Source organism: Copadichromis virginalis, linkage group LG5, assembly GCF_057382275.1.
Source record: "Copadichromis virginalis isolate Kocher_CV1m ecotype Utaka linkage group LG5, C_Virginalis_male_GT1.1, whole genome shotgun sequence".
Classification (NCBI taxonomy): Eukaryota; Metazoa; Chordata; class Actinopteri; order Cichliformes; family Cichlidae; genus Copadichromis; species Copadichromis virginalis.
Window position 1 is genome coordinate 32891434 of NC_140622.1, and position 14903 is coordinate 32906336.

General features: G+C 39.2%; 1 protein-coding gene across 1 annotated transcript; it reads right to left on the minus strand.

Annotated features, from left to right (window-relative positions):
- Positions 1 to 2843: 2843 nt before the first annotated feature.
- LOC146710125 (general transcription factor II-I repeat domain-containing protein 2A-like) lies at positions 2844 to 3790 on the minus strand. Its single transcript, XM_085457981.1, has 3 exons — positions 3523 to 3790; positions 3337 to 3470; positions 2844 to 3242 (listed from the first exon to the last, which is right to left on the minus strand). Exons 1-3 carry the CDS (start codon positions 3788 to 3790, stop codon positions 2844 to 2846), a joined length of 801 nt encoding a protein of 266 aa, XP_085314107.1.
- Between the last annotated feature and the right edge of the window lie 11113 nt (positions 3791 to 14903).

Here is a 14903-nt window from a genome sequence, read left to right on the forward strand (position 1 = left end):
TTATACATAACATCTGTGATCCAGTGAGATGACATTTTCCTGTAAGATGAACTTAAATTGAAACAGAGAGAGGGTCTGTGTGCTTATATCAAAGCTAGATTTAAATAGAAGCCTACATAACTTACTGTAACGTTTTTAAATCGTATTTCTAACATTTTTTCTTTAACTCCTGCTGTGAAAATAGAATTTAATCATGTGTAAAGGTATAAATCTTTGCAGCTCCTTTACTCCTTTATTTTGTTACACATATTTAGTAGTTTGTTAGCACAGCTTTGCTTTTCTAAAATAAACACTTAGACCAACTAATTTTTTTTTGTGGTCATGAAAATCACCTATAAAAATAACAACTGACCTGGCTTAATTTTCATGGGGACATGTCACTCTTGCCACTCTACTGTTTTTATGTTGCTGAGTGAAGTGCTTAAATGGGCATTTAAACCGTTTTTGCTTGCTGCAGTGATTCCTCTTGAAAGCCAGTGATGTTTTTTTCTGTCACTTTTTCTTCTTCTCCCATGCTATGGGAGCCTGCTTTTCAAAGTCCACCTTCCTATTCAGCTGGAAAAAAAACAACAACAACTGATTTGTGACATGGTTCAACAGCATGTCTTAGGTATCAGCTCTCAGACGCCATGACCCAGCCTTAAGTGTGAAGGTTGCATAGAAAAGTTGTAAGGACTTTTTGAGTTTTGAACTTGTCCAGCAAGCAATCCTGCCCTGTTAGCTTTAATGTTGTAAACAGCCTCCTGATGCGTTAAGTGACATTTTGACTAAATAATTAAAGTAAAATGTCATTATTATAGAATACACCAGTGTATGAATGTGAGAGTGAATGAATAGTGGTATTGTAAAGTGCTTTGAGGGGTCCCGAAAAGCGCTATATAAATGCAATCCATTATTATTATTATTATTATTATAGAACACCCGCCGTCTTATGAAGGCCGTCCAAAACAATTATTTCACAATGCCTAGGCCTATGTTTATACCTCGGTGGAGACTGAGTTGTCTGTCCTGTGGTCAAACTGTGTGGAAGTACAAAATGTTTAAAAGCATGTCGGGCAGAATTTTAAGTGCCTGTGGGTAAAATACTTTCCTCAGCGCATCTAACAGAAGTACATCTGAAAATTGTGTCTGGAAGATACTACAAAGCACACAGTATCTAATTTTCATTCTCACACTCCTGACTTATTTGTAATGTGGCTGTAATTAAATAAATCATCATAATTAAAGCTGGTATGTGCGATGTTTAGTGATTTATAAGTTATTACTAAACCCATCTGTCTGGTTGAGTTTTGTGTACAACTATAATTTTGTGGAGACTTTCTGTTTTTATGATGATGAGTAACGTGAGGCAGGTGGTAGGACCCATCACACAGTAATCACCAGCAGACCAAAGCTGAAAATAAGCAAGACAAAACACAAACTACAGAGGAGAGCAGACAAACTTGTGGCATCTGAACACACTTGGAGTGAAAAGGGGAAAGTGAAGGGAAGTAGTACTTTTAATATCAAGTCAAGATGTCAAGATGATGACACTGCTTCAATAATGTTGAGGTCTGGATTCTGGGGAGGCCAGTCAATGACTGATAGTGTTCCATTGTGTGTTTCTTCTATCCACTTGCATTGGCAGAGTGTTTGAGATCATGCTGAAAAGTGAAGCCACTTTCAGTCAGATGCTTTCCAGGTGGTACTGCAAAGTGGATCAGAATCTGATGCTATTCATCAATTTTGACAAGATCCCAACACCACTGGCTGAAATGCAGAGCCAAAATACAGCAGAGCCTCCCCCACCCTGTAGATAACTGTAGACACTCACTATTGCATCTCTCCTGCCCTCCTCTGTAGCTACTGATGATGGGTTGAAACAAAACTTTCTCATTTTTTCAATTTTACTCCAAAAGGCCTTTTGCCACAGATTTTCAAACCAGTTCTTGCAAATTTACCATAACTCAGCTTTTTCTCCCCGTTTCCTTTTATAAGAATGGCTTGTTGACAGCCACCCCCTGGCTGAGATTATTTCTGATTAATCTTTAGTTAACAGTAGTAAACTAAATCAGTTTAAGGGCCAGATGCACCTCATCCTTTTTCTTAAGGACATGACTTTCAGACACCTGCTATTAATAGCTTTTTTAGGTCTGTCACTTCTTCTTTTTGGTTAATAGGTCTTTGGGAACCATCGTGTTCATGAAAAAATACTATTATGTCGTGTCAAATTGTATCATATTTTTTTGCAGTTTTTGCAGTTTTAACACATTATGAGGGGAATTAGTTTTTTGTGAATGGCTGCTAGTAACAAAGTGCCTACAGATAAAATGTCAAATTGGTTCTTTGCTAAATTCCCTCTTATGTGAGGGCACAACACTGGTGCATCACTGAAGTTCAGCGCCTTTTTTATTCTTGAATGATTCATAGATTGGTGGCTGATAATTTATATTATCAGGCAGCAAAAATAATGTAAGTTTAACAAATTATTACACTTTTTGCAAACTTGTAGAGCAGGGGTGGCCAACCAGTCAGAGACCAAGAGCCACTTTTTTTTTACTGTGTTACCGCAAAGAGCCACATCCTACACATGGGCACACATGAACATCACCCATCCTTTCCTCCCTCTCTCTCTCTCTCTCTCTCTCTCTCTCTCTCACACACACACACACACACACACACACACACACACACACACACACACACACACACACACACACACACCAATATGATAATGACTCCTACAGTACTAAAACCACAGGCCAGTCATTTTCAACAATTGTGTGCACTGTCTCACACACACAAACTCTCAGTTCAACCAAGTCCACAAACAAAAATATAATAATCTACAATAGCATTTACTTTTACAATGCATGTTGTTTAATGGGACTTCTGGCATTCCTTGCCTTGTATGTTGACCCAAACATTGACAGTATCTTAAGCGCAGCCCGTTTGACATTGGGGTATTTTTCCATTGGCATACTTTTCCAGAACTCAATGGTCCCTTCCCTTAAAGCAGGTTTCAATTGGTCCTCCTCACAAAGATCGATCATCTCCAACTCAGCCGCAGCTTTATCTGTGACTAGCGAGACTTTCAAACAGCCGGTCTCTGCATTCAATGGGTCGACGAGGAACGTAATCTGTGGCCTTTTCAATTGTAGATCATGGAACCCGGTCACAAAGCTTTCGTGCAAGTTTTCAATCAGCGTTGCATATCTGGCTCTTTGCTTACTCAGGGCAGTGCTGGTGACTTGCCCGCTTGGCTTTTAGCAGAGTGGGAAAATGCGTTAAATCTCCCTTTTGAATATGTGTCTTGAACAGCTTCAGTTTGTTGACAAACGCAAACACACTTTGCACCAGGTCAGGCAGCATTTTTAACTTACCCTGCAGGGTCAGGTTATGTCTGTCCAAGTGACACAGCATGTCGACCAAAAAGGCCAGATCCATAATCCACTTGAGGTCCGAGAGCACGGGATAGTCCTTGTCCTTCTCTTCCATAAACAGTTTCATGGCATCCAAAAGCTCAAAGAAGTGAGAGAGTACCTGGCCTTTTGACAGCCACCTCGCAGTGCAGCGGCAGGTCACCTGGAAGCCCTTGGTCCAGCTCAGCAATGAGATTCTTGAATTGACTGTGGTTAAGCACATGTGTGCGGATATAGTTGACGATTTCCATCACAGGCTTCATGACGTTATCTAAATTCAATGATTTAGACACGAGTTGCTCCATGTGGATGATGCAGTGGAAATTCAAAAAGTCAGGAATAGTTCGGTCAGCTTTGCACAGCCCCACAAGCCCGTTCACAGATCCCATCATGGCTGGTGCTCCATCCGTGGCTATTGCAGTTCATTTCGTTATGGGCAGATTTGCTTTTTCTAATGCAGCCATCATAGTTTCTTTCACATCTGTGCCACGGGTTCTGTCTTTTAATGGCACAATATCCAGGAGTTCTTTGATCACACAATCGTTTGACACAGACTGTGCAAATATTGCCAACTGAGGCTTGTCTTGTATATCACAACTCTCATCCAATGCGACACTAAAATACTCACATGCTTGAAGGTCAGAGTGCAACTGTGTTTCAATAGCCGTGTTAATGTCCGATATTCTGTGTTCAACAGTGTGGCGGGACAGTTGGACGTCTGATACCATGCGTTTTAATTTGTCGTTTTCAGGAGACAAGATTTCAACAACGTCACTGAGGCATTTTTTAACGAACTCCCCTTCATCGTATGGCTTTTTAGCCCGTGCAATGTTCCAAGCCAGCTGATAGGATGCGAGTGTTAAGGTCTCTGACCGCTTCGTAAATTTTTGGAAAAACTGTATGTGCTGACTTTTCAAAGTGGCCAACTCGTGCTTGCGAAGTTCAGTCCCTTTTGGGTCGATGGTTCTGGTCGATGTTAGCATGGAGTGAGCTGAAGTGGCGCTGAAGATTTGAAGCTTTGAAATGCGCTAATGACGTCTGACATATAAGGCAGAATGGCTTGCCATTGCGTTCAACAAAAAAATATAAACTCTCCCACTCTGTTAAAAACGTCCTGTGTTCATCTTCATATTTTCTTTTTGCTGTGTATTTTTTCCTTGCCATTTTAAGGGCAAACTTGCTCCTACTGGGAAACTTTGCGGTATTTTCATCTCACACACATGGCCATTTAATGAAAATACCGTATTGAACTCAAGCGAAGCGAACGTGCACATTTTAAAACAACAACACAAAAAAACCCCAAAACACAAACTTTGATATGAACGTAAGAGCCGCATGAAACCAGGCAAAGAGCCGCATGCGGCTCGAGAGCCGCGGGTTGGCCACCCCTGTTGTAGAGTAAGGACTCATGCACTCATCTTGCACTTAACTTAAAATTAACATTCCATAATACAGGATATTAGTTCTTTAGTGATTGCTTAGGGGAAATTGCCTGCCATCCACACACACACACACACACACACACACACACACACACACACACACACACACACTCTAATACAGGACTGAGACAGTAACTCCCAGTTTACAATAATGCCATGACTGCTGCATTGACGCATGAAAGGATAGCTTGTCTGTATTGCAGTGATGCCAATGGCTTCTGGCAAATACTCTTGGATGAAAACACATCAGATGCAACCTGTGGCACAGTACCTCTGCTGCACATACTGGATAATCAGGTAAATATATGCTTGTATGAATATATGCTGTGAAATAAAGTCAAAGCTGTTTTCATGAATAAATGTAAGCATTTAAAGTTAGATGGAAGAAATGATAGATTCAGTCTGCTCTTTTGGGTCTGCTTGCAGCTCTTTCTGACAGCAAGGTTATATGCACAAGCTCAATCAATTCAGAAGCATCCATTCATACATAATACATCAGGCTTTTCTGTTCTCAGTTTGGAACGAAGGATTACCACCATCACCAAAACAGAATGTGCACTAATCTGCTCTGTCAACTTTTTGGTGTCCATTTTAAATAGACTAAATGCTGCAATGCTATGTATAAATATTTCAGCTACACTGTAATCCACTGAATGACCTTCTTACTTCAATTTCATTTGATCCTTAAAGACTATTATTCTTTTAAGTCGTATGCAGGAAATTGTGATTCTTATTCAGTCCCTGTATGGCTTTCTCTATTATTCCATGTGGTGACACACTCTCTTTGCTCAAAGTACACACAATAAAATTGCTTGTCTGTGCCATTTTTTAAATCCGTAACACCACCAACACTGCTGTTTTTAGTTTAGGTATTCTGTTAAAACCTACTTGAAAACACTTATAGTTATTTATAATTAATGGGCTTCTAAATACCCCAGCTCTTGCTTTATGAGAGCGGAGAAAGGCTTTGTTTGCATCCAGGTAAACAGCCTCTGTAGAGAGTTAGAGAGAGACTGTATTTGCTCAAATGCAATCTAAAAACAATCAAGTAACAGTTTAGGTTTTCAGGTTTCTAGCTGGCTACACTGGAAGTCCCAAATTATTGGTCATTTTTTCCAAAACCCAAGTCACTAGACAGTTCCTGACAGGGTTCAGATTCTGTTTATGGCCACCTTAAGATGTGTTTTGTGGTCTCCTCCAATTCCTGAGGGAAACATTTGGCTTATTGGCAGCTCCATGCTCCACATGTGCTGACTTGCCAGTCGGTAATTTTGTCTGTCTGCTAGTCAGTCTTGAGTGCTTTTATACGTTTTTTGTTCAAAACAGCTGCCTGCTGTGGCCACACTTCAGAGCACTCAGATGGTCAATCAGAAAAAGTCCAAAAAACAACAATAGTCATGTGGTTTCAGCTGGAAAGCTCCTGGAGACCTGCAGTGATTATCTCTTGGTGACAACTTTTAAATTATCCGTCTGACATATTGTTATAACAAGAATGTAATTTGCACCACTTGCAGGGATGAGGAACTTGAAGATCTAGCTTCATTATTACACTTCTGTACCAAGCACAATCCTAAATATATAAGGTTTTAAAATACCACACTGCAACTTAGTGCAATGTAATATTTCTGGATCACTTGTACAACAAATGGGGGCACCTGGGGAAAAGTGCAACCCTTAATGTAAGTAAAGAATTCCACCAAAAGCCCTTCCTGAATAATATCGCTGATGGCAGAAGGCACAGAAATACCAAGCCAAATCCTTTTATGAAACCTCACCCAACACTCGTACTCTGTATTTGTAATTCAGCTATAATCTAATAGTTATTAAAAATATATATTTGTTTTGGCTCAACTTAAAATAAAGAAGATGAAGCTACAGATAACATGTGAATGAACAATTACAGCACAAATAAGTATTCAATTCAACCTTAAAAAATTCATTATAATTTTCATAAAAGGCAATGTTCTACACAAAGCACGGTGTTTTTTCTACACAGTCACATCATAACAAGAGCCAGATGATGTCGTCTATAGCCTTTGATAAAGCACTGAATCACTGCTATTATTTCTAGCTGAAAAGATGCTACACTAAAAAAAACTTCACCACAATAAAAGAAACAAATAAAAAATATTCTTCTTTCATGCATACTGCAATCATTTCCAATTATTTTCAGTGCCATGTGAGATAATAACATGTTTTTTTCCTTTTCATCCACTAATCTAGGTGCACCTATTTCAATTGTCTCACAGGATTTGAGTGGTCTCTCAGATGATATCCCAGCTGGAGAGAAAAACAATTGTTGCCCTTGACACTTCAAGTTGCCAACAGAGGGCACAGCACGTTCAGGTTGTAATATTGACTGGATACACCTCCACAAAAGCAACTGCGGATGTTTGGAAAGCATGACAGCTGTGTGATATCTATAACTAAATATATATTAGTTATTATCATGCAGCAGTTAACAAGGTGGTGTCGAAGTGTCCAACGAAAAAACTCTGGAAATCTGGGTGCTCTTACATGCTCTTTTGCAGCTACAATTCCCCAAAAGTTGGGACGCTGTGCTAAATGTAACTAACAGGCAATGATTTGCAAATCTCATAAACCCATAATAGAAAAGATAGCATGTTTAAACAAAGACATTTTACAGTTTCATGACAAATGTCGACTGAAAAAGGCTGAAAAATTAAATGGTAATAAAAAGAAATGGCTGGAGGAACAATTTCCAAGTAATTGGCGACAGGTTAACAACATGGTTGGGTAAAATGAGAGCATCTTAGAGAGGCTGAGTTTCTCAGTTTCTCATTTACCATGTGGAAAAGCATCGCATCTAAGTGGAAAACTGTTCTGTGGTCAAGTTCTTTTTGGAAAACATGGATGTCCCATCCTCCAGACTAGAGGAGAGCAACCATCCAGCTTGCTATCAGCGCTTAGTTTAAAAGACTGGATCTCTGATGATGTGCAGGCGCATTAGTGCCTGTTCAATCGACAAGTGTGGGAGCACACTGTCAGTGCCCAAAGAGCCATACAGATTTCAAACATATGCTCCCATCCAGATCAAGTCTTTCATAGTTCAGCAAGACAATGTAACTGTAATGCATTCTGCATTACAACAGTGTGGCTTTGTAGTAGAACAGTGTTTCCCAACCTTTTGGAGCCAAGGCACATATATCACATTAGAAAAATCACATGGCACACCACCAAACAAAAATGTTTAAAAAAAAGCATATTGATCATTTTTCCCCTCGCACCACATATATGGGTTTGTCCCCAGTATACCCTTTTTGCCGTCTTCTGACCACTACTCATGCTAGGGCCTTCATCTAGGTTGGACCCAGGTTTGAAAAATTTTCAAATATTTATCTGTTGCTATTACGGCTGCCTTGTCTCGCTCACAGCATATGTAATTTCTTCTTGTCTTCCTCTGTTTTACTGGCAGTTGGCAACCCATTTAATTAGAGCAGGTAGTTGTACTGCCCTCTAGTGGAAGTTGTTCTGCCGGTTACTCATGCCGGTCGCATAGTGTACTAATCAGGTGGAACCAGATAATCTTCCACGGCACACCTGATCATTTCTCATGGCACACCTATGTCCCACAGTGGTTGGGAAACACTGTAGTAGAAGAGTCAGATTGGTGAACTTCCTGCCTGTGCAATCCAGACCTTTCACCGACTGAAAACATAGCTATAATCTTATATGAGACAATGAGAATGGGAAAACCTTCCTTTCCCAGTAGTTTAGCAGCTGGTCTCTTCGCTTCTCAGACATTTATAGACTGTGGTTAAAAGAAGATTGATGCTACACAGTATAATTAATTGTATTCTGTTTTTATTTCAGTTTTACACTGCATTCCAGTGTTTTTTGGAATTGCAGTTGTAAAATACTCTGCACTAATTTACATCTTTATACAAACAGTTAAGTTGTTTGTGGCGACACTCACTCTGCATTTCCCCTCAGTTCCACACAGTGTTTCTGGCTTGCAATTTTATTGTTTTTGGTTTTCTCATACTCCTCCCAATAGCCCTGTTTCCAGCTGCGCAACAATAAAGTTCAGAGCCCAGTATTAAACCCATCATGGCAAAGGCAGAGAAAATTCACAACTAAATTGTGTGCATTTAGAAGCTAAAGAGCCAGAAATTTCCCTCAGGTGTGGAGACCAAAATAGAGCAGGTCTATTGGCAAGGTAGCTCAAAATGAAACTGTGAAAATGTAATGTTTTTGCAGATAGGCACATTTGTTAATAGGTTCACTAGTTGTATTTTTGACACTCAATCAATCAATCAATCAATCAATCAATCAATCAATCAATCAATCAATCAATCAATCAATCAATCAATCAGTTAGTTAATGCAAGATTATTGATATAATGGTGTCCCTTGATTTAAGCCTTTCTGCTATTTTCTCTACAAAGTAAGGGTTTTCTAATTTTGAAGGAACTGATTTCCCCTTTATAAGTTTGATTGGCCTGCTGTAACCTCCAATCATCACTGCAATTTTATGCTAGAGTGTGTACTGATGTAGATCTCATCACTCGACTTCTCGGGTTAACTACCCCACTTTTATGAAGGTGGTAAGAGTGAGACAATTACTTAAATTTGTGCAGTATGGAAACTGATTTATTCCATGTAGAAGTGGAATAAACCATAAGGTTTCATATATACTTTGTCAAATAACTCTCAAATGAATAAAAGCTTGGAAGAGGTGCTAAAGTTTTTCATTATTTAATTGTTGTTAAAGTTCTTAAAATAGTTACAACTTAAACACTTTGTTGAGGTGGGAAAATGCAGTGTGAGGACATTGATGATCGTGGCTCAAGAGTTGGGAGTTCGCCTTGTAATCGGAAGGTTGCCGGTTCGAGCCCCGGCTTGGACAGTCTCGGTCGTTGTGTCCTTGGGCAAGACACTTCACCCGTTGCCTACTGGTGGTGGTCAGAGGGCCCGATGGCGCCAGTGTCCGGCAGCCTCGCCTCTGTCAGTGCGCCCCAGGGTGGCTGTGGCTACAATGTAGCTTGCCATCACCAGTGTGTGAATGTGTGTGTGAATGGGTGGATGACTGGATATGTAAAGCGCTTTGGGGTCCTTAGGGACTAGTAAAGCGCTATATAAATACAGGCCATTTACCATTTACCATGATAGAGATAGGTTTCTGGAAAAATAAAGAAATAAAATCTGAATAAAAAGATGTAACTATTGTTCTGATTGTGTGCATAACTATTCAATTGGTTCCTCTGTTATTGTATGGGATGCCAAGAGGTCATGGTCCCCTTTAGCCACATCTTGGTTTCTCATGGCTTGACCAAAAATAACTTTTGGAACTAATGCAGGGAAATGCAACCAGTTTTACTACAGTGACATAATATAACTGATGTCATAAAATGATATTTGTTTTGTGTTAAACATCTGACGTATGTGTTTGAATGCAGTCTGCTGTAGCTGCTTTTAAGACTGTTTGACTTATATTCATTCACACAACTACACTGAATCATAACAAGTAAAATAAGATGTAGCCTAGTTTTCTTTTAGAAAGAAATTCTGTCATTGATTAACAAGCGTAGGCAACATGAGACAAGGTGTAAAGTGACATCTAGTTTAAACATAGACTTTATGTCCGCAAAGAGTAATAAATGTACAAAACTTCATCCAACATGATTCAGTAAACATACAGCAGGGCCATTCATCTTACATGATGTAGCTTTCACATGTTTTCTTAGAGCACTTCCCCTTAGCGTTGTCATGTAAACATGACTGGCCTTTTGCTGCACAACGTTTTTTCCATAGTTGCTCTTAACAGTGCACTGCAGATGTAAATCAAAGAGGCTTTGAAGTCATGATTTACCAAAAAACCCCAAAAAAAACCACAGGCTGCCTAAAAAGAGCACATATCTCCAGTGTAAAACATGTTTAATCATTGCTATTAGTTGCATCACATGAGAAAACTTTAAGTAGAGATGTGTGGCTGTTTTATCCTCAGATAAGACCTTGGCCTCTGCATCAAATAATCACACAATTTGAATGTCATTTGGTTTTTAAGGCCAGTGTTTCGTGTTGTTGGACCTTTTGAATCTTATTAATTCATTGTTGCTTTGATTTTGAGAAGTGAACTTGTTCCTTGATTCTATTCATTGTGTTTGATCCCTTGTGTTTATGAGTTTTTCTTTTCAGTGTTAGTTCCCTACTATATTATTTGAGATCTCTAGGTCAGTCATAAATGACTTTAGTGTTATGAGTTTACTTCCTCTTCTCTCACTCTTGTCTCTGTGGTTCTTCCCTTGGTATCTATATATGTTAAGCCTGTCATGGCATGTCTCTGTGCTTGTTTACCTTTGGACTCCCCAGCCCGTCATGTCTCACTCTGTGTGTGTGTATGCGTGTCTCACACTCTCTCTCTCTCTCTGTCTGCCCTCTTATGTCTTTTATACTTAGACCCCCGGAGAGCAGTCATTTTGGTTTTCTACCTTAGACCCCCGCGGAGTCATCATTTTGCGTTTCTACCTTTAAAAGCCGGAGAGCAGTCAGTCAAATGCTGGAGTCATTCATATGTATATTAGGTCGTTACCTAGGAATTCTGGAGGGAGGGGAGTGGGGGTGAGTGATTGAGGGGGTGGGGGAGTGGAGTGTTTCAGTTTGCCATCTTAGGGAGAAATCAACACATGTCCTTTGTATGTCCTTTGTTGCTGACATTTATTGATGAAAACAGTACAAAAAACCAACCATTTGTACACATATTTACAAATAATAATAAAAAGTGAGTGAGTACATTTCAACATTTTCAGCAATCACTCACAATCCTGGCACTGCCACGGTATCTGTCGTCTGCATTTACCACATGTGTACCTGTAGCAGTGAACACATCGCACAGTGGCCTGATTTTTTTTGCATCTGTGTTTGACCTGACACGTGGCCCTTTTTCCAGGGCTCGGTGTGGAGTGGCATACCTGAGTGGTGAATTCATTGCGATCTGTCTGTCTAGTGGATTGAGGAATTTCCCTGCGAATCTTGTTGACTGTGCCGAGGATGGTGGTTTTCCGTCTAAGAAGTTTTTGTGCCAGTGAAAGCGATGTGAAGAAATTGTCCGTGGTAACATTTCTGCCCTTGTCTAGGAATGGTTCCATCAGCCTCATTACTACATTTTCAGAAAGTCTCTCCCCAGTGGGACGATTGGGGTCCTTGCCAAGATATGGGAAGACATTGCAAATGTACTTGGATTTTAGGTCGCAGGCCACCCAAAACTTGATCCCAAACTTGTCCGGTTTACTTGCAATATACTGCAGGAAACAGCACCGAGTCTTTGATGGGAAAAGCTGTTCATCAACGGTGATATGTAGACCAGGGTTGTAGCACGTGATGCAGTTGGTGACAAATGATCCCCACACACTGGAAATTGCAGCGAACTTGTCAGTCTTTGCTCGATCACAGCGGGTGGACTTGTCATCAAAGCGTAGGTGTTGCATGATGTCTACAGTTTAGTGTCAGCATAGAAATGTGTGTTAACTGGGACCAAGTAGAGTTGATTCTGATAAGACTTAGCTATGCAGTTATTTGGTCTCAACTTAAAGTCTTGATATTTTTAGCCTGATCCATTACAGTCGAGTGGAAAAGTGTCAAATTATTTTAAAGTGGGATTGATTTATACATGTATATTAACAGAAAATGTTCCTTAGTAAGGGAGTAGGAAATTCACAGCAGTAAAATTAGACTATTGCAACTGAACATCTGTTTCCAACCTGCAACCACTATTTATTTGAGACTCCAGGGACAACATATATGATCCATGTGAAATTGAGTTTTGAAATTTGTGACCTTGAACGTTTCTGAAAAATCCCACTTTCACATTAATTATTCCCTTGACTAGAACATAACATCGTTACTGGCATCAGTTTATTATGCTGTTATTGCTTAGTATGGTCAGTATCATTTTCTTTCATGTATTGCTTACTTGTTTGGGAACCAGAATTTAATCAGCTCATAACTGTTGTACTGAATGATAATTAGGGCCAATAAAGTCCTCAAGATAATCAATATGTAACTGAAATGTCAGCAAAGACTTGCAAACCTTTTCTGTGTATCTCTATTCTATATTTTCCACCCTCAGGCTAATTCATTCCACAAAAGAGGACCTTCCTTCAAGAGTGGTTCTGTTTATGAAAACAGCAGAATCAGAAACCAGTATGGTATGTTTGTCCCTGATTAGTAAAGTATTTGTATCAAAACATCAATAAAATATACCAAAAGAAAAATGCACTGCAGTCCGAGTATGAGTGTCACCATGATGGACGAGCAGCTGCAGTGGTGTCTTTTTAGATAAGCACTCCATTGACTGATTGTTGTGTGCAAAATATGGGTGTCTCTTTTTTTCATTCCAAATATAGATAAGATAACATTAACACTGAATTCAAATGCATGTGTGCAAGTGGCCAATTATAACAAATTAATAAAGAAATACATTTTTGGACAAATCAACTCAGTTCTTTTTTCCTTTGTAAATCTTGAAATGACATAAGATAAGATAAGATAAGATAAGATAGAACTTTATTAATCCCTCGGGTGGGTTCCTCTGGGAAATTCGACTTCCAAAAAAAGCACAGCAACGACCAAAGTTACATGAAAGCCAGTTTAAACCCTTTATCCATTATCTAACTTTAATTACAGTAGTCTCTGTTTTCTTTCCTCCCATTTATTTATTTATTTGAATCAGGCTCACAAAGGTCAACTGTGGTAAAATGGGTACCATTATTCAGTGATTCAGAATAAAAAGCCTGAAAACAAAAAGCATTTTATGCAAGACTGACCTATTTTGCAGTTTTTGCATGCTACCTATCATTTCCTGAGTCTGAAATGAAAAACCAATGTACTTTGTAAGTCACACACTCATTAAATTCAAACTCTTTATTACACAATGTGAAGTACACACAGTGTAGTTTTTATTATAGTGACAACATCTCATTGTAAGTATTAGTGTGTTTGGTGTTATTGCAGATTTACTTTATTTTGCGCTTTGACAATCATTTCTTGATTTGTATTGTATGAATCCGATAATCAGTTTGTATAACTGCTTATCCAACTTAAGTTCATTGAGAGGCAGGCACTTATTCCAAATCTGACAGGGTGAGAGTGGGGTAGATGGTGGACAGATCCCCAGTCCATTGCAGAGGCAGACAACCACATACTATTATATCCACACTTAAAGCTAACTTAAAATCACCATTTAACCTAATGTGCTTGCCTTTGAACAATGAAGGCAAAGACCAAGGACCTGCAGGAACCACAGCAAGCAAAATCCACACAGAAGGGTCCCAGGCGACCAGGAGGTTCAGTCCAGAAATCTTCTGTGATGTTACGCCACGCACACTACATGTAATTTATTAATTATTATACATTTATTGCTTTTTAGAGATTTCACTTTGCATGTGATTGTGGCAGTATAAGCTAATTAAACAATGGCTGGAAACAGTCTGCTACTCTCTACAATTTTGACTCTTAAGCGTTGCCACTCAGACTCAGACTTTTACACTGAACCCTGACCTTACAGGAGAGGCAATATAGACGATAGCTGGAATAATACAAACAATAACGGGAGTAATAAAGACAATAATATAAGGAGTGTGTGCTTAGCCTGATTTGTAGAAATATACAAGTAATATGTAACATGTAAAAAGATGCCTTTGTTAAACAAATTGTAATGTATTGTAACTGTGTTTGGCTTACTCACAATAATGAGATTTTCTTCCAATGTAGATTTGTTTTAATATTTCCTACCTTGCCTTATTTAGTGGCCACTATTGCATTTACTACCATACCTGCTATTTTAATCATCTGTCTAAATGTTGTATTTGACAGCCTTCTGGACAGGTATAGTTCCAAGACCCAGTCTCTATGTAAGCTCTACTATTAAAGAGAGGAGCAGGACTTTTGAGTAATATTTGTTCAACACTCTTATGAAATGTTAGCCTTTTGAAGGAGCTATACGAGGAGAGAATTTGGTAGTAGTCACAGTACTAGCTAGAATAACATAAACAATTAAATGAGTCATGCGTAAATCTGACACTCCTGATGAATTTCCACAA

Coding starts and splice junctions, on each gene's coding strand:
- LOC146710125 (XM_085457981.1), bottom strand. CDS start 3,790: ATGGGATCTGTGAACGGGCTTGTGGGGCTGTGCAAAGCTGACCGAACT. Junction 3,471..3,522: donor GGTGGCTGTCAAAAGGCCAG/GTACTCTCTCAC, acceptor TGTTTATGGAAG/AGAAGGACAAGGACTATCCC. Junction 3,243..3,336: donor TAAAAATGCTGCCTGACCTG/GTGCAAAGTGTG, acceptor CTCTGCTAAAAG/CCAAGCGGGCAAGTCACCAG.